Raw genomic sequence first — 27,644 nt, forward strand, 5'->3', positions numbered from 1 at the left:
TTTTGAAAAATGTATAATTCTATCAAATACTTTAATGTTTTTTTTTTGTTTATGTGTAGATTGTGAAGTGACTTTCATCTGTGGACCTTTACTTTTTAATTAAAAAAATCAATTGGTGCAGAAACATTGAGAACCAAGTTTCTTTGGCGAGAGGACATTTAGTTGAGTAAGACTGTTATGCCTATTTTTCTTAAAACAAACTCGTGTATTGCGGTTTTAAAGACGACCGTAATAAGTCAATCATTTCAAAAAATTATACGACTTTAATGAATGTAAATTACCGAGTCTTTTTTTGTCTCTTTCTAATGCGATATAGTTCAGTGTTTTGTATTTTAAAACCGTGGTTATAACTGCCTATTCTTAATCATCAAATTATTGACCTGAAAATTTGACACTATGATAAAATATTCCTCAAAATACATATGTAAAATTGTGTAAGAATAGATGAAAACTGTAATGTGCTCTAATATAAGTGTAGTTATACATTATTTACTGAAATAGTTAATCAACTTATTAACCTTTTACTTGTTATTCATTTTTCTGCAGTCACAAAAAATAAAACAAGATCAATTATTCACCGGTAAATGGTCACCAAACTTTATGAAAACTTTGTTATCTTCAGCTCACTAGCGTGGATGACAAGGTAGTAACTCCACATAGTTGGCGGGGAAAAGACCGAAGACTCCACGGGGGCCAAGACCCTGCCACCAGCCAGCATCGATTTGCTCGATGTGGGTTATAATGTCGCCAGGATCGAAAGTAATTTCAGATTCGTCAGCTGAAAGAAAATGTTCTCTTTAAATACCGTTAATATTCTTATCCTACTACTTGGTAAAGTGAGGTTTAATAATTTGTTATATTCTGTATTATAGAGACATTAATAAATAGTTACTCATAAACAAAGTACCAAAATGATATTAAAAAAAAATCTATCTCTACAATCTCACGAGTAGATGTATTTGATTGTCTCACTTGCACGAGCCGCTAAATATATCCATCTCACTTACTCATGGGCATATCGTCTTACCGCTGATTAAACTTTACATTATCACAAATAAAATTAAGTTATTTTGTTATATTCTACATTCCACAATTTATTTACTGGTTACAATGCTTTTATGTTTATTTTTCTTATTGAACCTGTTGCTGCCTGTAGGGCAAATAGGTAATAGAGTATTTTCAAACAATCTATTGTTTAAATGTTCTTGTATAAATTCCATGAAAATAAATGATAATAGAATTTCTTAATAAAAAAAGAAACCACAAAAAAAATAGGCCTGGCGAATGAATTTTTTTTTATTCATCTCACCTGCTTGGTAATCATAAAGTGCCCTCGCTGTTAGACCGGGGTCATCATCCAGATCCTCGTATATAGTACCTTCCTCTTCCATACCCTCTGGTGATACATCTATAACATTCAATAAATCTTTTGAAAATCAAGCCATCTCACGTCAAATCATGTCACGAGTTATATAAAATAAATTTTAAAGGCCAATAATGTAGTCATCAATCAATGTCTATGTGATTAAAAATCTTTTGCATATCAAATCAAATAATTCATTTCGTGAATCACATTTCAAATATGGTGATAACAAAAGAGAATAAATAGTCCAAATGTGTTCTGACTAGTAGCGTACAAATTTGTTATGGGTATGTACAAAAGAAGAAAGGGCATTTATATGTTTAAATTTAAAATTACATTCACAATAGTCATGATATTATCAAGAAAAATTTAAATAAATAATTTAAAGTTAAATTAATTAAATATGTTAATAATATACAACCAAAAATTATAATTTATCACTTAAAAATTCATCAACAGTGCTTGACAAAATAAAATTTTGCGCAGGTTACGTTTGATAAGAACAATCGATTCAGTCTCACGGAGCGTGCGAGGTAATTTGCTCTATACCCACGTATATTGCGAGTTTGTGTTTTAGTAAAAATTTTAGATTTTGGTCAACTAAGTTTTATTCCGTTCCGCTGGCCAGAAATATATAGGTGCAAGCGTATATTACTTAACGTTTGTCTATCTTTTCGTCATATTTGATAGCTGGGACAGATGTTTGATTTTACTCTATGGTTTGTACACAAAAACTAAAGAGTTATTATTTAACGCATGTTTTTCATTAACATATGATATTATAATATAATCGAAATGATGTTCAGTTAATTTTTTTTATTTACGTATTTTGTTACTCTTGCCATCAATTGTTCTGTCCACCTTGTGGGTGAACAGGACTTTCGAATGTCATCCCAAAGTCTGAATGCCGGCCGCTTCCAGCCGACAGTAGACGACTTACGCTTGAAATGATTTTTTCTATAAAAGGGTGTGTTTGTTGATGAACTTACCGTCTAGCGTTGTGGTCCCATTCTCCTTCTTATAATTGACATTCTCAATGACAGTGTTCTGCCTGCTCAGTTCTGACCTGCCGTCCGTGTTCTTGCTGTACGGTGACCGCTTGATGGTGCTGAACTTGTTGTCGCTGTCGTCATCGTCGTTCTCGTTCGAGGATGAGTAAGACGCGTCGAACATGTCGTTTTCTAGAATGTTCTGCTTTATCATTGGCTCGCTTTGCTTCATTCCCTCAATGTCTCTGTATGTCGTTTCGTTGTATTCAGCGTAGTTGATAGCGCTAAAGGAACCCGGTTCGTTCTCAGTGCTCGGGCTGAGGTCCACTGTGGGGTCTATTATCGGTTCGTATTGTATTTGCGAAGGACTCTCTAGGCTCATTTTGATCTTGTCTATATTCTTTAGAGGGCTAGTTTTGGGTTGTTCGCTTGTCTCTAGAAGGTTTGTTTTATCGAGTTTGACGGGCGACTTAACAGGAGACAAAACAGGTTGCGGCGAAGTGTTCTGTGAGAAGGTGTTAATGCGTTGTGCTATCACTGAACTTCTAACTGGCTTTTCTGGCACGGAGTTTGATCTGTGGAGTAGAAAGTTGAACAAAGCGTAAATAAAAATTAAATAGCACCTATCCAAGATTGTAATCATAATCCAGTCATTTTATTCTTGGTGGTACAAATGCCTTCGCATACCGGACCTAGCAAAAACAAGAACTAAATATGAAAGTACAAGGACTATACATCAATATCTAATGAAGCCCTCGTTATGATATTCCTCCATCACTGCTATATGGCCCTGGAACGCCTCCACGCATCAACAGCCCTACCAATGACGTCCAAGGGGGACGTCATTGGTAGCGTCGTCACAGGATAGATAAATCTCTCTCTCGCTAGTACCTTATTACACGTCTTCTTCATTATGTGTGTGAACTTATTGAGTCTACACCTCGAGCTAACCAAGTAAGCTACATTTGAGAATTATTTCATTGGCTCTGCGGACCATCGTCACCCACTATAAATAAACGTGAAGGAATTATAAGTTAAGGTAATAGCACGGTACAAAATTCTTTATAGATCACTTGTTTTCCAAGAAATGTTTTACATACTTCGTAGACATCTGTCCCTGCGCCAGGTTCTGCTGGAAGAGAGCCCGAGCGGCGGCCGTAGAGGCACCGATGAGTAAGCGCGCCTCTGTTGACCTTTGCCGGCGCAAGGCTTCGCTAGCGCTCACCGAACACTCCGCCTCCGCTTCCGCACCCGCCTCCGCTCTAATACATAAAACACTATTTAAAACATGGTGCACTAACATGCACTTCTATAATAAAATACCTGAATCAATTATAAATTTATACGCAAAAAAATTTAATGCTTATATTAAGGCAAAATTGATTAACTGGGCTTATTAGTATACTAAATATTATGTAGGAGATAAACATATCTGGGATTAGTGTTATGCTGATGTTCACGTGATAAATAGACGATTTATAACAAAAAATCTATCTTTTATCTTCCAATCTTTTTAATCTATATGTACACAGAATGATTGATGTGATAGCTTTAAAACGGTGAATGTATAGATCTGCTGGCAATACCTATGTCATATACCCACCCTATCTAAAAATCTAGGGTTTCAGAAATAATAAATTACGTAAAGTAAGAATAAGCGTTTTAAAAATTCAGATTACTATATATTACAATTAATTATTGTTAACTATCTATCCCTACAGACTTTATATTATCAGAAATGATTGTCAGGTAGCATCCCAATAGAAATATTTCAAACTGAGATCATAGTGATCACTTTATACAGGATAATTGGAAAAAGGTGTACAACTGCAACTGTGCTGAAATATAAATTATAAATTCACCTTAAAGCTTTTACACTTATAAACAATCACCCTGTACTTTCTCCTATGTTCTAATTCATCATATCCCTGGAACCACTAGGCTTGGAAACTTGAAACTAATTAGCATATTCTTTTCGTCGTGTAGACCTCGGCTAAGAACGGGTTTAACCAAATTTTAATCTCTGGCGTTCATTACATTCTCGAAGCGGCAGACTATTTGTATGTAAAATATTTTCTAAAACTTTATTACAATATACTAAAATTACATATAGAAAGACTTCAATCGCGTTAAACAAAATGTAAAAAAGATTAAAATTGAAAAAAAGTAATTACACGCGTTTGCGTGCTTGTGGGTGTTTTTTATAAAAAAAATTCAAGTAACTGTATTTTTTTATAATTTCATAGCATATTGTAATAAAATCATTTATTTTTGATAATAATATAAACTACAGTCAGCATATTGTGAAATGTAAACATAAATACAAATAAAAGTAAATAATTAATAATATTTATTACACATACTGTTGCTGCTCCGCTTTCGCTCTTCTCGCTGCTTCCAATTCATCTCTCCTTCTTACTTCTTCCTCTGCTTTTCTCTTCTCCTGCGACAGTAATAGATTATTTTCACCATAGAAAAGTGCGTGTGTGTTCACGTGTTTGATAAGTGTGCGTGTACTTGAAAACTTTAAAAATATAAAGAAAGATTACATGTTATTTATAACTGGATTTACAAAGATGTTTACTTTACACAAATTAGAAATTACACGACGATGGCTATATAAAAAGAGCCGGTAAAAATAGTTACGGTAAAATTATATTCTTTATAAGATAATACAAAAGAAATTACGCGTAAAAATTCTTTTCATAAAATAATTGTAAACTTTTTAAAAATAATTTTGTATGTGAAAAATATATTTAGTAAGTAAATATCCAACAAACCCCTATTATAATATATATTAATTTAAAATTTGTAACAATGGCTATATTATTAAATTAATATATATTTCTGCGTATATATATAAAGATTTCATTTAAACAAAATATTTGTATGAATATCTAACCTCCTCACGTCGTTTCCTTTCTGCTTCAACACGTTTCTTCTCTTCTTGTTCTTCCTTTAACCAAAACTGGTCGCGTTCTTTGGAGTTTATCTCTTGAACTGAAAATAATTCAAAAGTTATCAAATTATTCGATAATAACAACCGAAGGAGATGAGATTTGAAATACGAATCGAAATTCTTAACGCGTTTCTATTGACAGCAGACATACTATGACAGGCAGAGTTATCGCTTGAAATAATCTCTAACATACAACCATTGGATGGAGATGAGAGACACAAAGGTAATGGCAGTTTATGGCATATATATTAAAAATAAAACTTCCTACATATTCCAGAATATAACACTGTACATGTACTTTCACATATATACACATAAACTTACATACAAGTACATACAATTACATAAAAAAGGCATTACATGTCCTATTTAACGACTTTGTTACGAGCGTCGAATATAGTCGACGGCCAGAGATGAACGCGCGTAGCCGGCACTTACCTGCCGCGACACTGAGCGCGTCTTGCTCTTTAACGCACTTGCAATGAGAGTATTTGACATTACAAGTTGGTACAGATACGCATTACGTTCACCTAATGTTATAATAAACTGTAACTGCAGTGATAGGTTAAAATTTCTTGGTTGACGACTAAAGTCGACGCTCGGCTATGCCTATGGTTTTGTGGCCGACGAGCGCCGTACCGAAACGGTTAAAGACCGATGTATTCTTTAACCATCGTTTTAAAAGTTGACAGCGGTTTTGCGCATCTTATTGCTACAATTCCATAACCTGACAACGACAACGTCACGTGAGAGACTTTCCTGAGAGAAATACTATAGGAAAGAAAAAGATTGCGGTCATTCCCGCGAAGTCAAATCGGCAACCACTTAAGCTTATTAGGAAGCTCAGAAACATATCATATTTGCACAGACTAAATATAAACCTAATACAATTATTATGAAAACTATTAATTTTACTAAGGTAGTCTATCTTATTGATAAGGCTGGCATCAGCATACATAAATAGTGAAAAGGTTTGATTTTGATTGCTACGTTGGACTTTTCATAACGTTCATACTAGGGGGACCAGAAAGTAATGTCATTTCTGTCGACGTATCATATAGAAAAACCGATTGATTTTAACTGGTCCGGCATAGAAAATTTGTGTACTAGATGGCAAAAGGTTGTTTATAACGAAGGTGAAATAATATTGATTAGAAATAAAAACTTGTTAAAAATGTAGTCGTGTGAATTTAACTATAAAAAAGCGACATTACTTTCCGGTCCACCTAATACAACTAAAAGTCGAATGGATTAAAGAAAACATAGTAACAAGACATATTTAATATTTTTGGAGCGAGTCACAACCGACAACTCGGAGACAATATATGTCATTTCCTCACATTAATTTATACTGCTGCCTTTCCTTACTGAGTAACGTAACGGTTGTCCGTAAAAAAAAAACATTAATATTTAACACGTAAACACATTTCGTGTCGAACTGTTTTTCGACAATATTCACTTTATTTTCCAATTTAGAACGTTTAGTATTCACTTTTGTGTACACGAGTACCAGAAAAGTAAAATTGGATATAAAATTCTATCAAATTTATCTATACTTCAGAGAGTTTGGCTATAGTTGTAATACGTTACCAAAGTGAATGTATAAGTCATTCGCTGTCAATTAATATAAGGCACATCCCTATCTAAAAATCAAAGGTTTCTGAGATAATAAATAATGTAGCGATAATATAGAGAAAAAAATCGTTTTAAAAATTCATATTATAATTTAAAATTAGTTATTATTTACTATCTGTCCCTGGGGCAAAATTAAATAGTTTTACACCTTTACACCTATAACATATAATCAAATATCATCCTGTATAATAAAATCATAAAGTTCAAAATATCGAGTTCAAAAAACGACCCGATCTGAGAAGTGCCAAAGACAAATTTAGTGGGGTTTATCTTGTTACAACTCTAATTTTTTTTTTTTTGGACCGGACTATCACTACAGCCCAAATGGCATTTGAAGATTCCGCTGGTTAGAGTTAGTAGGGTGCAGAGGGCGTCTAGTCTAATTTTTAGTAAGCGTCTATCGGCCGATATGATGATGACTTCCACAGACGTCTGTCATCTGCTACTGCATTTAATACTGAATAACAAAACGGTATCAATTCTGTGTTGTTTATTAATGTTTTATTCCAAATTCTTGTTTTTTTTTTCTCTGCTTTAAAACCTTTGTCAAACTTTTATGAAAACAGTCTCGAGTTTTCGATACATCTCTAATTAGTATCAATTTATTATTATTCGAGCGACAGTGCAGGTAGTAGCGAAACTCAGAAAATTATTTAACTTTATTTTTTACACGGTTGGTTAAACTTGGATTTCGTGATAAGGTCGAATATTGATAAAAAGCATTGTATTCTGTCAAAATAAGACTACTGCAATATTAATTTTTGTTTACTCACAATAACGAGAAAGTGACAAAATAATAATAATGACATTGATATTGGAAACTTTATACTTATTACTTTGGATTGTGACGCCAATTTATGGGAAACCTTATACTTATTACTCTGCATAATATACTGGCCCAGTAATTTGATTGGTTATCTGTGTAAAAGCTTTGAAGGGTTCACCACTTATAACTAATTTAACAGCAAAAAGCTTTAAACATTTACAACCATGTTTGATTACGTTCTGTAAAATGCTCACTGTGAAATTCTATTGACATTCGACAGGCCGAAACTTCTGGCAAAAAAAGTTTTCAGGGGAAAATACAAAATAATTATTCATTTTAATTAGTAAGCTAAATTTTACAAACGCTTTATCTTTCTGTATACCATTATATGCCATTGATTTTGGGATAGGTGTATCATACAATAATTGACAGAAAATGTGCAATCAACTTGAATATATGAAATTAAGGTGAACCGCATTTTTATGAAGTTAAAGTTACCTCTCCGCAAACTTCGCTTCTTGATTTTAATTTCCTCCACAACCCGTTTGGTCACTATGGCCTTGTAGGGTTGGGACACGGACTTATTGGTCATGTCTCGGCTCACACTTGTACCACTTCACGCGTACTGACATCGAGTAAGGCGCTTGTTTACATTATCGAGTCGACAATGCAAACACATCACTAGCGCATTCACGCATTGTTGTAGTTTGATTTGGTAAACAATGACATTATGTACTATATGAAATTCTTGTTGCATACAGAATTTTAACTAACTCATAACCCGACTTGCCTCGTATTAAAAATATATTTTCTTAATTTTATTTTAGTATACAGAGTGATTATATATAATTGTAAAACGTTTAAATTTAGTATTCACCCAATCCAAAAATAATGATTAACGTAATGATAACTTAGTAGTAAAACGTTTTCGAAATTAGAATAATTTCATATTAAAAATAATTATTGTTGATTATATGTCACTATAGACTTTATACTCACAGAAGTTATTAGGCTGTCGCATTCCAAGAGATAAAATAAATAAATGTAACAAATTTCAAAGTGATCACTTTATTTAGGTTAATTGAAAATAATTGCAAAAGCTTTAATATTTTTGCTGACACTTGAACTATACCAAATCTTTTACATTTATATAAATTAAGATAACATTAATTTTATTTAATGCATCGTTAGAAAACATTAAATATTTTCAAACACGTATTAGAGAATATATTTTTATGACAAATTTCTTTACATCTTTACAAAAGTTTGACTATTAAAATGTGTCTAAATTAGTATAAACTTGGTTTTCGTTTTTTGGTAGAAATCAGCACAGATGTGGTAACCAGGTATGAACTAAAGAAAACTAACCACTAAAAACACGCTCTATCTTACGGCGTTAGACAAAAAAATATGGAATAAAAACTGTTTATTATTCGATTTTCGTATTTCATGCTTCACCAATGTCACGAGACTTTCTCTACTGGATGTTATCTTCACATAACTCACAAGAAACAAATTCCATACTATTTTGTTTTAATTACTCGCAGTTTATAATACACTACTTTGTACGTTTCTTAAATGACCTAAACTAACTTAAAATTGAAATTCGAAGTACAAATTTTGTTAAAATAAATTTATCCACCTATTTTGTATAACGTCCGCCTTATATTCCGACACGATCGTTTAATATCATATTCTGAAGTGCATTGTGATTATATAAATTACATTAGGAACAATATGTAAGGTCTAATGTGCTATTGTTTTAATAAAGGAATGCAGTATAATAGTATTCACTATAAATATTATTTTAATGATGAAATGTTACCATGTATACATTTATAAGAAATTATGATTATAATAGCAGCCTGAAAAATTGCGGTTTTCAAATATTATAATTGATCATTCAGTATAACTTGACTTACAGGAACAGTTATAAATACACACACACACGCACAAAATCACTTTAGCAAAAAAAGTGTATAAAATGATTTTAATTATTTCTGCTAAAAAAACAGGTTGAGCCGTTGCCCATATTTAAAAAACACTTTTGTTTTTTTTTTAATTGTAATTTTTAATTACTTCTTGCAGTGAAATCTGCTCTCGGCTCTATGAGCACAACTCCATGACTTGTTTCCAGCTGAACTGGGCCACATGCCACAAAACAAATGCTAGCAATAAGGTCGTGCGAGAAATGTTCCCAAGAAAAGTCGTATCGAAAAGGGGTGACACAGAGTGGCCACAGTCTAGATTTGTCACACAGTAATTTTTATAAGGACATCGTCGTCGTTTTAGCCCATAGACACTTGCTAAAAGGCAAAGCTTCCCCCAAAAGATAGGTGGCAATTATGGTATATCTCCCATCGATATCTTTGGGCTTGTGTCTTGTAGTCGGCGTCTACGCTAAAACGACGACGACGATTGAGCGCTTTATTGTAAATTGCACTGAACTTTTTTAATATAAAAGTTCTTGGTCTAATCAGGCTAGGCTTTAAATATTAGACGTAGACTGGTAACCGATTTTTTGTTTTATCAAATTTATTGTTAATAATTTGACATTAGCATTTTTGTAATAAATGTCATGGTATTCAATTGAAACATATATTATTACTTTTTAACTACGCATCAAAAGAAAGAAATCTTCAACGGAATATCTTATCATCCTAACTGTAATCTTGTTTTGAGATAACGAAAGCTAACACAGTGCTACGCCGGATATTATAATTCAGAAACTTGTAACCACATTGTAATAGTTTTAACCGTCTGATAAAAACAAAGACAAGTTTCATCTTAAAATACCATATCATTAGACTAAACTAAATGGAACATCAAGTTTATAATATTAATTTATTTATATACTTCTTGTACAAAGTACAACCGCGAATTAATTCGAAGGCATTCATCTACCAGATTAACTTTATAAAGATACAGAGATAAATTAATGAAAGTGGGTGACATAAGATATTTAAGGCGATCGCAGTGTGGTCTCTCCATATAGACCAGGTTGAAGAAATAGAGAGTGAGAGGTGACATAGATAAATATCAAGAAAGAGAAAAAAATAATTCAGATATCTTTGAAAACTCGACTTCAAATATACTCCCAAAGTATACACAATCTATATTTAAAAATATAAAAACCGTTTTAGTTGAATCACATAAATCAGCGTTGGGATCTTCAAGTTACGACATCGGGACATACAGGGAGAATAACTTTATGTGTAAAAGTTATTCTTAAAAACATTGAAACATACTGTTGACAAAGGTGAAAAAGTGCTAGGACCTATACAACGAAATTAATAGGAATAAATTGATGGTCAATTTATATGCGATGGAAGTCTAGTCTGCTGAAGGATTTTTGCCTCTCAAGGGGGATCATCAGGTAATTTCAAGAGCAGTCTTCCAAAGAAGCATTGGTAAGATGATTTAGAATTTGGTTAAGGAGAAGACTCTAGTCGTTGATGATAAACGACGCTAATGTAAGGAAGTCTCTGTAAACCTACTACGCGGGTCGTCAGCCCTACCTCAGCCGATAGCATAGTGAATCAAATGAATCCTGAAAAGTTACATGAATATTAAGTTGTGAAAGAAATCGTACCTGGATTTACTTTCCGGTATGCCGTACCAACAGGCCCGCTCGGTGGAAGTTCCTCTTGCCTGCTGCTCTTGAAGTTAAATGCTGAGCCGGCTTTAGCCAGTTTCTCGAGTATGACCCTCTCGTCGAGATCGTCTTCGGTACGGGCGTGCATCGTCAAGTGGAATCCGGTGAAAAACTGGGCCACGTGTTTGACGTGGTTCGCACACGTGCCCTTACGCACTGTAGGTGCTCCTTCGCCCTGATACAAAATGAATAAATATGTATTAATTCTCTTTGTTTACGAACATAAATTGGATAGAATCCACTTAATCCCAATATATTCAAACTAGCTATGCCACGCCCTCTTCGCAAACCTAATGAATGCCCTCTCAACCCTCCTTGCAGGTGGAATTTCGAATTAAATATCCATTATTAGCCGACCTCTATTCGGTGACAGGAATATTCCTACCAAATTTCTAGTCTCTAAACCTTATTGTTCCAGAGATATCATGCTGACACAGATATGTTTATAGATAAAACGTCATATGCAATCCGATAGGTATACGAGTGCAAATTTACTTACGGTTGATGTGTTGGATTAGTATGGAAAGCACTTTTAGTTTTCAAAACTATTCGGAGATGAGAGAGAGTGGCTGATTATGCTTGCGCGAGTGATACTGCAAACTACTGTGCAGCTAGCGACAACTAAAATATTGATTTCTTTTTTACAATTAGTAACCCATAGAAATCAGAATCTTAGCTGTGATAGGCTAGAGGTAGAGGACTGAGACTAACGATCGTAAGTCGAGGGTTCAATTCCTGCGATGCAATCATTATTAATTATTTATAAAGGATTATCGATGCTCATAAAATTCTATAGGGTAGGCAGCAGCGTCCCCTGCGAACGATAACACCACACTGCATTCGCCAACCCGCCTGCTAAGCGTACCGATTGTGGTTAATCCCTCTATAGTTATTTTTGGGAGAGACCTACGCCTTGACATGGTGACGTCAATTTCCTCAATACAGAACCAATAGAAATCGCCTAATTAAACTATGAGCAAGTATATTTAGTTAATTATTTATCTCAATATTTACATTCATATTACAATAATCATATTATAAAGTGTGTAATCGGTAATTTTCGTTGAAACAGCATATTATTACAAAGCACGCGTTACAGAACCCTCTAAACAATAAACACTGAACCCTAGGATCAAGAACACGCGTGACCTTGAAGTTATTTATAACTTTTTGTGTACGGTTATCGGAAATTCTAACAGAGTACTATCTCGAACTTACTAGAACCTTATCCGTAGTATAAATAAGTGTACTCTCTGTTACTGTTCAGTGTTGTTTTCCGAGATATAAGATCTACGATCAGTGATACAAAGTGACTATTTTGCAAGTTATGTGGACAGTGCTATCTTGAGCGATTTGGATGCGTAGTTTCGACTAAGCGAAAGGTATCCTTTGTGTTAAAGTAGGGTGACCATCTGATTTATGAATAAAGGACTCCTTGTGAACCAGTGGTGTTTCATTTCGAGTCAGAACCCACAGTACGTAATAATATATTAAGCAATCTGGGAAATTAATAGTTTTATTAACGAATATAGATCAGCTCGGTTCCCACTTGACGTCGAGCAATGATGCAACTTGCTTTATTAAAACGCACCACTCTAATAACAGGCTATTAATAGATTATTCAATTTTACATATGTACAAGCAGTCAAGTAGGTTAGACTCAAATATTGCCCCTGAGAGCTAATTTGCCTCTTTGCTGTTGAGTGGAATACCAAAAAATACCGCCTTGAACTGGTTTCCGTAATGTCACCCCCATCGTTGGAGTCTTAAAGCCCACTCCTAACGATTTTTACTGACGAAGAGTCAGGGTTCTTGTCTTGCAGCCTTTTAAGCCAGCTTATGTAAGTGCTCTTCTCACAGTCTCAGAACTAATAGGCCTTCTATTATCCTCAGATAGAGCTGCTGCGAACTCAGATGTTTTTACGGTCTTTCGTTGAGTCACAGACAAGTTTTCTCACCTGCTTATCAATTATAACGCGACTTCTGTAAGTTTTCATTTCATATACGTGACAATCAGTCTCAGTAAACATTTTAATAGTTGTTTGCGCAAGTACATGTCGAAACTTACTGATCTGAAAATCTCTACTTTAGACTTTCCCTTTTTGAATTTCTACACTAAACTCCCGTTATTTTTTTATTTCGTATCAAATGTGTCTATTACACAAATAGCAATCGATAGCTTTTTGTAACCACAGAAGTCAAAACAAGTTAAACATACTGTATTAATTTCCCAAATATTGTTTTTCTCATTTTGCGGGTCAGATTATTTAAGGATCCCTTAAAATAATCCATCGTATCGAATCGTATTTTATTACCGCCGGTAATTGTTTTGTTAAACAATCAAGTAATTTTTTACACTAAGTTTTGTGGTGCATTTCTTTGAGTGTCCATGAAACGTTTGGCAAAGGCTGTGTGTATGAACCGTATGAAGAGTAATAAATAGTATTTTTATGTTGACAACAAAATATTGAAATAGTCTCCAAGATGTCAGTGTTGAATACAATAATAATAATGATGACGCTCGTTAGTTAAACCTTTTTCTCCATAATATATAAAGCATCAATATTAAATTAAAAAGTACGTGAATTTTTTTTTCCAAAATCAAGACGCGAAGTTTCGAAATTTCACTTCAAGTTATAATTAATAGTATATACTGTCTATCAAATCTGGCTCTTCTATCATATCATTCTTCTTTTGACGAACTCAAATGAATTATTATTCAAAAGTGAAAAATAAAGTGAATAAATGCACAAACTAACATATTTTTGAAGTATCGTACCTGTCATTGCCGACGTATGTGAGCAGTGAGATGAGAGAAGGCGCAATTGACAAGACGTACACGAGATATTTAAGAACAGACGGCTTGATGTTTATCTTCCCCAGACCTGCCGTTTACACACCCCAGGAGGTAATTAGCACTTGCGCATTATATATAAGTTTCTTCATCACACGTTACGTTACGTTTTCATCAGAGTTATTTTTTTATTTCTCTTGTTGTAATTTTCCTATATGTGTAACTATCACGCGTTGGCCCTAAACAAGCTTTAGTGACTTTTAGGCGGTCTATATACTCTCGTACGAGCCATCCAATATAGCAAATCACGAGGGACTGGACAAAGTTAAAGATGGAGTTACGGAGTCATTCTCACCACGTAAAGGGCGACTACCGAAGAGGTTAAAGTTAAACCCTTTAGCGTTGTGGCACCTTAAACCGGATGAAGCCGTGAATGCTAACGGATAAACAACGCTAATCCGTGACAATAATAAAAAATAGATCAGAAAATGTACAGTCGGTCGAGGTGTCGAACTAACATAATCCACTATCCTGAGCGAGCAATTTTATAAGTAGAGTTATTTAGTATACTTAATTAAAAGCATGCTGTAAAACATATGTCGTTCATCTTACACGTAACTCGTTATAAAACGGTCAAGGATTGTAACCAACACGGCCCGAGCGACGGAAAATGCATCAAATATCGTACATATTTGATGCATTTTTACTACTGCGCTGTCTCCAGTATATACATATGCCTTCATTTCATGTTGTAGAAAACATAACGCCATAACATTCCAACTTGCTCGATTATTATACAAGACAAGACGGTATCAAAAATATTCCAACGGTTATAACTTAACAAAATATTCAATCTCATTTCACTAACGTGGCGAACGTAATACATTGTAAAATGAATTACTTAAGACAAGTACATACAACGCATACAAATACATGCTTTTGAAACCCTGTATTGTAATCTTCTTAAATTTTAATTAGATTTATTAACGCTAAAAAGATTCGATACATCGACTGAAATAAATTTGTAATTCATTGTAAACTTTAAATGTAAACTCCTACCTATCACATAGTACTTTTTCTATGTTTACCTTTATTATTTTATGCTTTTTATATTGCTTTTATTCCTAATTTATATAGTTCAATGTATCTATTTAAATGAAGATGTATGTGCACATCTGTCATTGACATCTTCATCATCTAGATCAGTGATTCCCAAAGTGGTCTATATCGACCCCTAGGGGTCTATGACAACCTGCAAGGGGTCTACGTCAGCAAAAAAAAATTTGGGGGTCCATGAAATGAAAATGGGGGTCCACAGACTGGACATCATTAGCCGAGGATATTTAAGATAAACCCTTACAAAATTGACGCCAAATGTTGATAATTTATTATTAAAGCATCAGGTTAATCCTTCTCACTAAAAATATTGAGTTATTGCTTATGTTATTTTATTTATAGTTTATTTTATGTTTATTTAATGTTACGTATGTTTTACATAACTGATACAAAATTTTATTTTGAGTAGTTTTAATTTAAATTCAATTAATAAATGTATAAATTAACATATGTTTTTACTTTAAGTTTTTAACACTAAATTTCACTACAGTTAGAAATTTTGCAGGAAATCAATATCAGGTAAGTAGGGGGTCTACACAACACGGAAAAACATGGCAAGGGGTCTACGACACAAAATAGTTTTGGGAACTCTGATCTAGATAGACGTCTATTGCAAGGCTGACGCCTCCCGCAAAGATCGCCACGATGATCGGTTTAGCACTGCCCACATCCAGAGACTTTCGGCGATCTTAACAATGTCGTCGGTCACTAGGTAGACCGTAGGACATCCTATCTACGCCGTCACGTATTTAACGTATGCATTACTTTTAATATTTGGTGCGTTTTTGACAGAAAATATATGGCGACCCTTTTAGAAATTCATCAAGGCAATTAATGACAAGCGATATTTGAAGCAATCCAGAGGGCTAGTAGGACTAAGCTCTATTGACGCGCTTTGGAGAACATTGTAAATGTAATATTTGAAATAAATATCAATAATAATCATTAATTTAAAATGATCTGATTTTATAAAAATGTGTAATAATTATAATTCGTTGGATCGTAATTTATGAGAATATGATATTAACAATTGTGCACTAGTATTCCTATCTCGTTAACCCACGCATTATTTGTGAGCATGGGAGTGGACAAATCTTAGAAAAACATAGAAAATTGCCCTTAAACATAAAAAAAGTTAAGTGTGAATGATACTATATGTATTATTAGATCATTTTCACGGATGTCTAATTTGGTAATTAATTTAGTATGTTCTCTGTTCTCTCTCTATTACTCTAATTCTCGATTAATTAAATTTAATCAAGAAACTTTAACATAAACGTTAACATAATCCAGGATGTCAGCCTTGTCTCTTGACTATATACATAAGTTATATTTTTTATGACACTGTGGTACACGTTATATGTTACGCCAATACATACATATGAAAAACCTCCCGAACTGACGGCGGGACCAGTTCGGGAGAACTGGTCCCGCCTTGTCGTAGAGGGAGGACTTAGTAACTGTAGTCTGGCCACAAGTAACAATGTTAAGAGGAATCTACACTAAGTATACTAGAGGCGAACAGGTGGAAGTGTGGGACATAAGTGGGAGCTTCTATCTCTACTCTCGGTATTCGAAGTGTAGTCGCGAGGAGAAAGGAGTGTCGGTATTAAGAAACGCCAATCTAGGTAGATTTGTTCCGTACCTAGCAGGATTGTACCGCGGGTACGATGGCGTTGGGGATTTTTTTTAAATTAGTTTTATGAAGTTTCCTGTAACGTAGTCAGAGCCTATATTTCTGATTACAATTTCTAGATAAAGGGGGGGAAATCCTACATAGGACGCCTGGGAATGGAGGGCCCAGGCAGTGTCAGACTCTTATTGACTAAAACCCCCCTCCATCGGCTCCGTTACAATTAAATTTCTTATGGTTATACATTTCCTTACTAATATTATCTTAATATATCTGTGGTGGCGTTGGGGTTGCGGAATATATTTACCATACACGACTGAAAAATAAAAAGGGATTATACTTTTGAGTACTCGCTTTTGGTCCTTTGGCCACAAAATTTCAGATTAGAATTAACCCTTTGTTCATGTTAGGTCGAGATGCCAAAAAGTAAGATACGAGTTCCAGGTACCCTTTTATTTAGGAGGATAAAGGAAGTTTTCTTCGAAGAACAGCATAAAAGTTTTACGTCCAAATCCGTCATATCCTCCATGTAAAATAAATTCATCATCATGATCAAGCCTGCCGAACAAAGCATAGCCTTTGCTATTAGGCCTCAAAGATCGCCACAATGCGTCTTGGGCACCCAGCGACTTCCCGCGAACTTGACACATAGTCACCTAAATTAAATCTATATATATAAAAGAAAGTCGTTTTAGTTACACCACTTATAACTCAAGAACGGCAGAACAGATTCGGCTGAAAATTGGTAGGGAGGTAGCTTAGAGCCAGGAGATGGACATAGGATACTTTTTATCCCGTTTGACAGCGTTCCCGTGTGACTTGACATGAAACGTCAGTCACTATAAAACGTGGTGTAACAAAAAAGAATCAGACTTGGAATAACAAAACGCAAATGACAGCTATGTAATTGACGTAAAATGACAGCTATGTATTGACGTATGGATGACAATTTGATATTTGTAAGAAATCAATATTAAAACTATTTCTATTAAATAAATAATTAACAAGTGGATTGAAGTGAAGTGAAGTTTAATTAATAATGCCGCGACCAAGACGATCGAATCTTTCCCGACAAAGCCGTAATGCAAGAAGAATACAAAATACTGCAAATGAAAGGACTGAAGAAGAACAAGAAATTGCACGTGAACAGCGCCGCGATAGTATGGCTCGACTTCGTGCTTCTCAATCACGAGAACAAAGTGAAGCAGCCCGTGAAACAGCTCGGTTGGCAATGCAGAATCGTCGAGCGAACAACAGAAGGCAACTAATAGATAATGTGCGACGCAGAACAAGATATTTAGCTGATTTGAATCGAGCAGCGTTTCGATACGATTGCAGCAATGATTACAGCTTGCATCCTAGCGTTTGCATTGGGCAAATGGACGTTGTTTGCGAGTATTGTGGTGCATTAAAGTTTTCCGGAGAAACGCCTGGATTATGCTGCCTTAATGGTAAAGTGAAATTGCCAGTGTTGACTCCGCCACATGAGCCATTGTATTCATTGCTTTGTGGCGAAACACAAGAATCACGCCACTTTCTTGCAAATACTCGAAAATACAATAGTTGTTTCCAAATGACGTCATTTGGGGCAGACATTATCGAAGAAGGAGGATTTAATCCGACTTTTAAGGTATTTATTTTTGTACTTACATAGAATGTAGTTAAAGAATAACTTACTTTATCTATTGGTATGTATTATATTTGCTAATACTGAACTCTACTCTCCCACAGAAAAAGTGTTTATAACCCAGTTAATACTGTCTGGTTTTTATTTTGTAGATACAAGGACAGATCCACCATCGAATTGGATCATTACTACCTTTCGAAGATACACAGAATAAATTTTTACAAATATATTTCATGGGCAACACGGAAGAACAACTTGATCAACGCCTAGGGATCAATGCAGGTATGAAGCGAGCAATTATTCAAGACTTGCAGTGTCTGCTTCATGAACATCATGCATTGGTCAGGTTGTTTAAGAGTGCTTTAGAGCAAATGCCAAATGATGACTATAAAGTTGTCATCAAAGCAGATAAACGACCATCTGGAACACACGAACGCACATTTAATGCTTCAACAGTAGACGAAGTTGCCATCCTGATTGTTGGTGAACAATTGGAAAAACGCGATATTGTGCTTACACGTCGCGATACTGGGCAACTGCAACAAATATCTGAAACTCATCGATCATATGACGCATTGCAATACCCACTGATGATTTGGCAAGGAGAAGATGGATATTATTTTAATATTAAAATAATAAATCCATTGAATGGTAAAGTATCAGTATCTTAATAATGGTTAATGTCTGTATTATTTGTCTTTGAAATGGTTAATTATCAAATTTTGAATTTCAGGTGAAGAAACTACAAAGTAAGTTAGCTCAATGAATTATTATGCATATCGTTTGATGATTCGTCAAAATGCTGACAACTATTTGCTGCGGTTTCGTCGATTGTTTTAGCAGTATTGCGTTGACATGTATGTAAAAATAGAAACGGAACGTTTAACATTTATTAGGTTGAACCAAGCCAAACTGCGTTTTGAGGAGTACATCCATTTACGTGATGCAGTTAGTACTGAAGGAAATGCAGCTAATATTGGTCGATTAACTATTCTGCCGGCGACGTACATTGGTAACCCGTCATATGCATGAATATGCACAAGATGCAATGACATATGTTCGTCATTACGGCCGGCCAGATCTCTTTATTACTTTTACCTGTAATCCAAAATGGATAGAAATTACTCAATTGCTGCTTCCCGGACAAACATCAAATGATAGACACGACATCACAGCACGTATATTCAGGCAATAAATTCGGTCCTTGATGAACTTTATTGTTAAACAACGCGTCTTTGGAGATACTCGATGCTGGATGTATTCAATCGAATGGCAAAAGCGAGGCCTGCCGCACGCACACATTCTTATTTGGTTAGTGGAAAGAATTCAGCCTGACCAAATAGATGATATCATATGTGCCGAGATTCCTGATCATGAAGTCGATCCAGACCTACATGATGTTGTTACTACTAATATGATTTATGGACCGTGTGGTGCCATCAATCCCCAATCACCTTGCATGGTCGATGGAAAGTGCTCCAAACGATATCCACGGAAATTAACGGCGGAGACTGTCACTGGCAACGATGGGTATCCGCTGTATCGGCGTCGATCACCAGATGACAACGGTCGAACTGTCACAACGAAAGTGAAAAGAATGGATTTCGTTGTCGACAACAGTTGGATTGTTCCATATTCGCCACTTATTTCTAAAACGTTCAAGACACATTGCAACGTTGAATACTGCAATTCAGTTAAGTCCATAAAATATATTTGCAAATATGTCACGAAAGGCAGTGATATGGCGGTTTTTGGATTGCAATCCTCAAATACCAACGATGAAATTTCACGCTATCAAGTTGGTCGTTATGTGAACTGTAACGAAGCGATTTGGCGTATATTCGCATTTCCAATTCACGAACGTCATCCTACTGTTATACATTTGGCGGTGCATCTGGAGAATGGTCAACGAGTATATTTCACGGCTTCGAATGCTACGCAACGTGCTGAAACACCTCCAGCAACTACATTGATCAGTTTTTTTGCAATCTGCCAAAGCGATCAGTTTGCACGAACTTTGCTTTACTCGGAGATGCCACGTTATTATACTTGGAATGCTTCATCCAAGAATTTTCAAAGACGGAAGCAAGGTGATGCGGTTCCTGGGTATCCAGATGTGCGTTCTACTGATGCTCTTGGTCGTATGTATACAGTTCATCCAAAGAATGATGTTTCTATTTGCGGTTGTTGCTGGTAAATGTGCGTGGGCCAACTTCATTTGAGACACTACGAACTGTTAATGGTGTAATATTCCCAACATATCGTGCTGCATGTGAAGAATTGAACTTATTAGAAAACGATACCCATTGGGATACGACAATGGCTGAAGCCATTATCTCTGCATCTCCAAGTCAGATACGCACATTATTCGCTATCATAATTTCGACATGTTTTCCATCAAACCCATGTAACCTGTGGCACAAATACAAGGATAGTATGTCAGAAGATATTTTACATCAAAGTCGTGTCAGTTCCAGAAATCACGATATTGAGATGAATGAGGCGATACATAAGCTTTACTCTTGATCGAAGATATGTGTTACCTCATGTGCGGTAATTTATGATTCAGGTTAGGAATGCCAGCGCCAAATCGTGAAATGAATGACGCATTTAATCGAGAATTGGAACGGGAACGTGAATATGATCACCAGGAATTAGATTTAATAGTTCAAAGGAATGTACCCCTGTTAAATTACCAACAAAAGGAAGTTTATGATACTTTAATGAAGGCAATCGCTGATGAAAATGGTGGTTTATATTTCCTAGATGCCCCTGGTGGAACTGTTCGGGCGAGATCCAACATAGCGGTTGCAGTTGCATCTTCTGGAATAGCAGCCACATTGTTAGAAGGATGCCGTACGGCTCATTCAGCATTCAAATTACCGTTAAATCTTCAAACTATTGAAGAACCAACGTGTAATATTGCAAAACACTCAGCAATGGCCAAAGTTTTAGCGGCATCGAAAATCATCATCTGGGACGAATGCACAATGGCGCATAAACGTGCATTACTCGTAGAAGCACTTAACCGAACATTAAAAGATTTACGCAATGACTCGAGATGTTTTGGAGGAGCAATGATTTTACTGTCTGGCGATTTCCGCCAAATACTGCCAGTAATTCCAAGATCTACGAATGCCGATGAAATAAACGCTTGCCTCAAATCGTCAAATCTATGGCGCTATGTGAAGAAACTGCAGCTGATAACAAACATGAGAGTTACATTGCTTAATGATACATCTGCTGAAGATTTCTCGGAGCAATTGCTGACTATCGGTAATGGTCAAGTACCTGTCGATGAATCGAGCGGATTAATATCATTTCCAAATAATTTCTGTAATTTTGTCTCATCAAAAGACGAACTTATCAACAATGTATTTCCAAATATTATTTCTAACTACAAAAATAATGAATGGTTGAGTGAGCGAGCAATTTTAGCGGCTAAGAATAAAGATGTAGATGACCTGAACTACATAATTCAAAATAAGATCATTGGAACAATGCATTCATTCAAATCTATTGACTGCGTCACAAATGAAGATGAAGCCACCAACTATCCAATTGAATTTTTAAACTCTTTGGACGTGCCTGGCTTACCACCGCACAATTTACGCCTAAAGGTTGGCTCCGTAGTAATCATGCTTCGAAACATAAACCAACCAAAACTGTGCAACGGTACGCGTTTGGTGGTTAGTAAATTGATGAACAATGTAATTTACGCTACGATAATGATAGGAAAATTCAAAGATGAGGAAGTTCTCATTCCGAGGATCCCGATGATCCCAACCGATATGCCGTTTGAATTTAAAAGACTTCAATTTCCGATACGTCGTCTTGCATTCGCCATGACCATCAACAAATCACAAGGCCAATCCTTAAAAGTTTGTGGTTTAAATCTAGAACATTCATGTTTTTCACATGGTCAATTATACGTGGCATGTTCGCGGGTCGGAAGACCATCTGCGTTGTTTGTTTTTGCGCCTGATAATAAAACAAAAAATGTCGTGTATCACAAGGTACTTAAGTGAAGAGCAACCTATGTACTAAAATACAGAAATAATAATGAATGATTAATGTAGTTATTTAATTTTTTTTTGTAATTTTTCCAAAAAAAAAAAAACACAATCTGCTTATTTATTGCCATTAAGGCGGAACAAAGTTCGCCGGGTCAGCTAGTTAATTTTAAAAAACAATAACAATGAAAAAAAATATTTATGTTATAGGCAATATACAAATCTAAATCACAAGATATAAAGAAAAAAAAATTCAATATCTAATCTTCGTTTCTTACCTGCCAGTTGATAAGCACATATTTAGATATACTGCCGCTGGGTACGTCCACTTTAAGAAAAGCGTACTGTATTTTGCCGCTGTTGAAGTCGTCTATCAGCTCCGTGAGCCCGCCATCGCCCTTACTCACGAACTTCAGGTCGTTTGTAAGCCCATCGTAGCCGAACAGAGCCCTGATAATATTAAAAACGGTTAACACATGCGTTTTTTTTCGACTGAGGACAATTATTTTTATGAATACGTTTCCTAAAAACATAGATATTTTACATTTAACTTTTATACAGTATGGATTTTTAATTCTTATATATCTGTATATGCTGATAGGATAATGTCTTTAAAAGACTAAATGAATAGCTTATCAATGGTTTCAGAAACAATAAAACAGCGTAAAGATAATATGCAAGGGCTGTTTGATATATCCTTGTCATTTTGAATCATCCTCACAGTAACTTTACACACAACACGACTGACGTCAACCACCGTCTATAGGTTGGCCACTGTAGGTTTACCATTAGAAAATGCCTATAAAGCATTAGGTCTACCATTACTCAATGTATAAGTGAAGATTAATAATTATAATATAATAAATAGTCAGCATTATTCTCTTATAATTATAACAATGATGACAGTTGATTTTTGGCGCCGAAAATCTATTTCATTCAACGACGCTAAATTAAAAATTTGGGTGTGTTTTCCAAGTGTAAGTTTACTCATGATAAGAAAAAAGCGATTTCAAAATTCAAATTATTACATATCAAAATTAATTATCGTCTACTGACTGTACCTACCTACAGACCTTTAACTGCCCGGAATTATTTTAAAGTTTTAAATTAAACACGACTTACCATCGCGATCAAATCAAAAACGAATGTAACATATTTTAAAGTGGTGAACGCTTTAAAGCTTTATACAAATGAGCTATAATTTCACTGCTTCAGAACTTTTACACCCTATACACTTAAATAGCTGTATAGATCTGTCTCTTTCAATAGCATTCTCACCTGAAACTAAGTGATGCTATAAATGCTAACAACCACATATCATTGATTACGACAAAAAAAACTGATTTAAAGAAAACTTTTCGTTTTTTGCTTAAGAGAGGTCATTGCACTCCAGTTGAAATGAACGAAGGGTTAAAACACTCTGTTAATTCATTTGATTTGAACCGGAAGCCGTAGGCGCAGTCAAAATTACCGTAAACGGTCTCGTATGCAGAATATGAGTTTCGTTTACAGCCTCTTAACGTATCCTGATTTTTTTCCACTATACGGTTCGTATAGCCGACATGGTCACCCTACTACTAATTTTAGAGAGTAATAGTTTGACCGTTGCATTTATGTAATTAACATTTGTATTATCAGCAAATCAGTCTGTGGTTACAACGTAACTAGAGAATTAAAACTTGACCACAAAACAGTTTTGACTCATTTGAAAAACCTGGGTGACTATTTGTGTACCACACGAGTACACCAAAAGAAACCTAATAAATTGAGTACATATTTTTGTTTTGTCATTGAGACCAATGAAAACAGTTTTTGGAGAAAGCCTCACCTTTTTTGCAAAAATTCTAACAACTCCCTTTGGCCTTTCACAAGAAGTGATTTAAAATACCACTTTTGATGTTTTTATTGTGGTATATTCATTATTAACAGTCACAGTCTAAAAACATGAGACAAGTTGTAAACATATAAAAGTTTCAACAAGAACATTATTTAATCATAATTCTGTTACAACAATTTGACAATAAAAAAATGCCAAGTCATTGTGATATTGTGATTTTATTTTACTATAGAACCTTGCCTTTCCTTTTGGCCAGAGCCCCAATAACGAATGGCGATGGCCCTAGTGATTGCAACCTATAGATTAAAAAACTTGATCTAGATATTAAAAATATGTCAAAACGTGTTTATACTTAACATAATTTATGTGTCATGCCAAGTCTACTTACTATACAAGAAAATACTATATGAACATTTACCTAGTCTTAGATTCCATCTAGTTAGCCAATAAGAATTCAACATTGTAAAGAAGGCAACAAGGCTCAGAAAATGTGAATGTTTCACATGAGAAGACTCTGCCTGCGCTCAGCTTTATTACAGTGGAATTAATCAATGTAATCAAATGAATATAGTGCAAACAAAGGGCTTCTATTAATACTGCCTTTTATTGTCCAGCCCTTTCAACCTTTTAAATCTGGATAACATGGAAACTTCATAACTATTATTCTAGTTTAATAAAAAAATTGTATCCAATCAAGCCATTTAAAAAAAAAGGCTGCACCCAATTCTCAAACACGGCTTGTATCTCTATAGTGGATTATTTCAAAGTACTTACAATTAAAACATTATCATTAGTATAAACAATATTCTTATGTGGTGAAGTCTTAAAACTTTAAAGCAGCATAAAATTAAATTAAACTATAAAACTGTGTATAATACCCACAGCCTTATCTTTTGACCATGGGATAACAACACAACTTTAAGTTCATTAAACTGTGTTATCACTTTTACTTATGAATAATGTCAGGAATACTTATAACATGATAGCTATGGTTAGGTCATGTCATATATAGGGTGATTAGTTAAAAATGTAAAAACTGTAAAGGGGTTGATGTATAGCTCATGTGTCAGTAAAAAAACCTATTTAATTTTTTACATCTGAAATCCTTGATTTTTAGATAGGATGTACTACACATTAATTTACACCAATGAGCACATATATGATATGTTACCTCATTTACTATTAATAAAAGTGATAGTTTAGTAAAAAAAAGGGTTTTAGTAGTAAAAATTTAGGTAACTACATATTACAATTAATTATTTGTTTACTATCTGTCCCTGCAGAATTTTTGTGGTATGTTTCCAAGATATTGGCCTGTAGCGTTTCAATAGAAAAACTAAATTAGTATAACATATTTTAGAATGATCACTTTATTACATGTGGTGATAGAAAATAGGTATAAAAGCTTTAAAGTGGTAAATAGAAAGATTTTACACCTATAGTCAATCATCCTGTGTATTGAATTACTTCAAATATAAAAATACTAAGTGTATTATGTTTATGAAAATATTTCAAGTATGCCTTGCTTTTTATTCTCTATTATTAAATTTATGTTGTTACTTCATTAAAACACAATTAAACATACTTATGAACTGTTTTTTTATTATCAATAAATGCTGTCACAGCATTACAATTAGCATTCAAAGCTTTGGTGAGTTTGAGGTGGTATAGTACTTAAATAGCTTATCCTAGTCTACAAAGACGGATTCACTAGGGAGATATTATTCTTTTCACCAGATGCGGAGGCCAGTACACTGATACATGGCTAAGGCAGATTCTTCATCGAAGTACTATGCGCAAAAACCCCCTAGAGATGACCTTGGTTTGAGCAGTGAATCTAAACTCACTTAGCAATTTGATTCTTATCAAGAGGAGAGGAGAGGGTGCCTAGGAAGGCCAAACCTTAGATTGATAGGTTTTATCAATGAATGTTATACTAATCACTGAATTATTATTGGTTTTTATTTGTAAATTAATTTTTATTGTATATTCACACAAGCAGTTAAATGTATATAATCTAGTATGCAAGTATATCTAAGAAGATAAGAATGTTATAGCCACCATTTTCTTTAGCTGCTATTTATTAGACATTAGGATTTTAAAATTCCATATGCTATTTTATATGATAATCTAGCAAAAGCATACAAAAGTTTTTTGTAGATGTTCTAAAAAATTCTGTGACAGCAAAAAAATCTTTTCCTCTTTCATAATGTGATATTCTATTTATACATATTTTTACTAAACAATCAAAGTACATAAAATGTACAGATAGGTATAAGTATTCCACAATTAAACATTTTAGGAAAGTAAATAATGGTTTTTCAATAATAAATTATACTTTAATTTATAATACGTAAAAAGATGTAAAATACTATAAATTTAAGAAAATTATTATTATTCATTACTTAATTTCAGATAGGTACCGACATTAATATTAAAATTCCTTTATTAGATTGCACCTAGCAATAGAGCAAATTTACATAGTTTTTGTTTAGTGGACATAATAAAAATAAACATAAAGTAAAAATGCATATAAATAATTATTACAAGTTAATGTATAATATACAACATTTAAATTATAATGTATGTAAAAACTATTGGTAAATAATGTTTACAGAATGCCGGCTTTGTTAATTAATTCTGCTGTTTATTTAATTTTGCCAACATGTAGGTCGTGCAATGAAGGGTTGAACTTACCAGTTGGTGTCAGTCTTCTCGTCTAATACATCCTTCCACGCAGCAAGTAGTGCTTCCCGATTTTTCTCTAAATTAATGGCCATTTTACATTATTTGTACTAATTCAATGGAAGGTTTCAGAATACAATATTACGAGTATTAACGTAGAACGCCGACGGAAAGACTGACTCACAACAATATTTTATACAGATTAAAAATAGAAGCCCCATGAAAAGAACTGTCACTGACAGATGGAAGCTGTCATTAACAGAGTTAAGTCGATGTCAGAAAAAAATAGATATCAACACTTATGTTATTGCCGATAAGTTTATTACAAAAACTTTGTACATAAAAATCTACTGCTCATACAAAAACTACAATCAATTTTCAAAAATATCGCAATAGTCGATCGCATTTACAATAGAAAAACATTTTAAGCTGCATTTTATTCAAAATGTTTTACAAGATTTAAATTCAAAATAAGTAGAGTTATTTAATATATAAAATTGACAAACTTATTTTTTTATTAATACTTAATAATAATAATGTCATATTGACATTTTGAATCCTTTGTGACAGAT

The 27,644-nt window shown here is 34.2% G+C and overlaps 1 protein-coding gene across 2 annotated transcripts; it reads right to left on the reverse strand.

Moving 5' to 3' along the window:
- Nucleotides 1-71: 71 nt before the first annotated feature.
- Nucleotides 72-27,271, reverse strand: Abp1 (Actin binding protein 1). 2 transcript variants are annotated; one of them, XM_068762302.1, is made up of 9 exons: nucleotides 27,085-27,271; nucleotides 22,829-23,000; nucleotides 11,305-11,542; nucleotides 5,255-5,352; nucleotides 4,710-4,795; nucleotides 3,453-3,614; nucleotides 2,353-2,927; nucleotides 1,310-1,408; nucleotides 72-778 (listed from the first exon to the last, which is right to left on the reverse strand). In XM_068762302.1, exons 1-9 carry the CDS (start codon nucleotides 27,165-27,167, stop codon nucleotides 627-629), a joined length of 1,665 nt encoding a protein of 554 aa, XP_068618403.1. In that variant the 5' UTR covers nucleotides 27,168-27,271; the 3' UTR covers nucleotides 72-626. The 2 variants fall into 2 exon arrangements, with proteins under 2 accessions (XP_068618403.1, XP_068618405.1); XM_068762304.1 differs by having other exon boundaries at nucleotides 4,716-4,795; nucleotides 27,085-27,270.
- Nucleotides 27,272-27,644: the final 373 nt, after the last annotated feature.

This window comes from Battus philenor, unplaced genomic scaffold (assembly GCF_028537555.1).
Source record: "Battus philenor isolate CCGP_79_NKW_IND1 unplaced genomic scaffold, ilBatPhil1.0.hap1 SCAF_16, whole genome shotgun sequence".
Lineage (NCBI taxonomy): Eukaryota > Metazoa > Arthropoda > Insecta > Lepidoptera > Papilionidae > Battus > Battus philenor.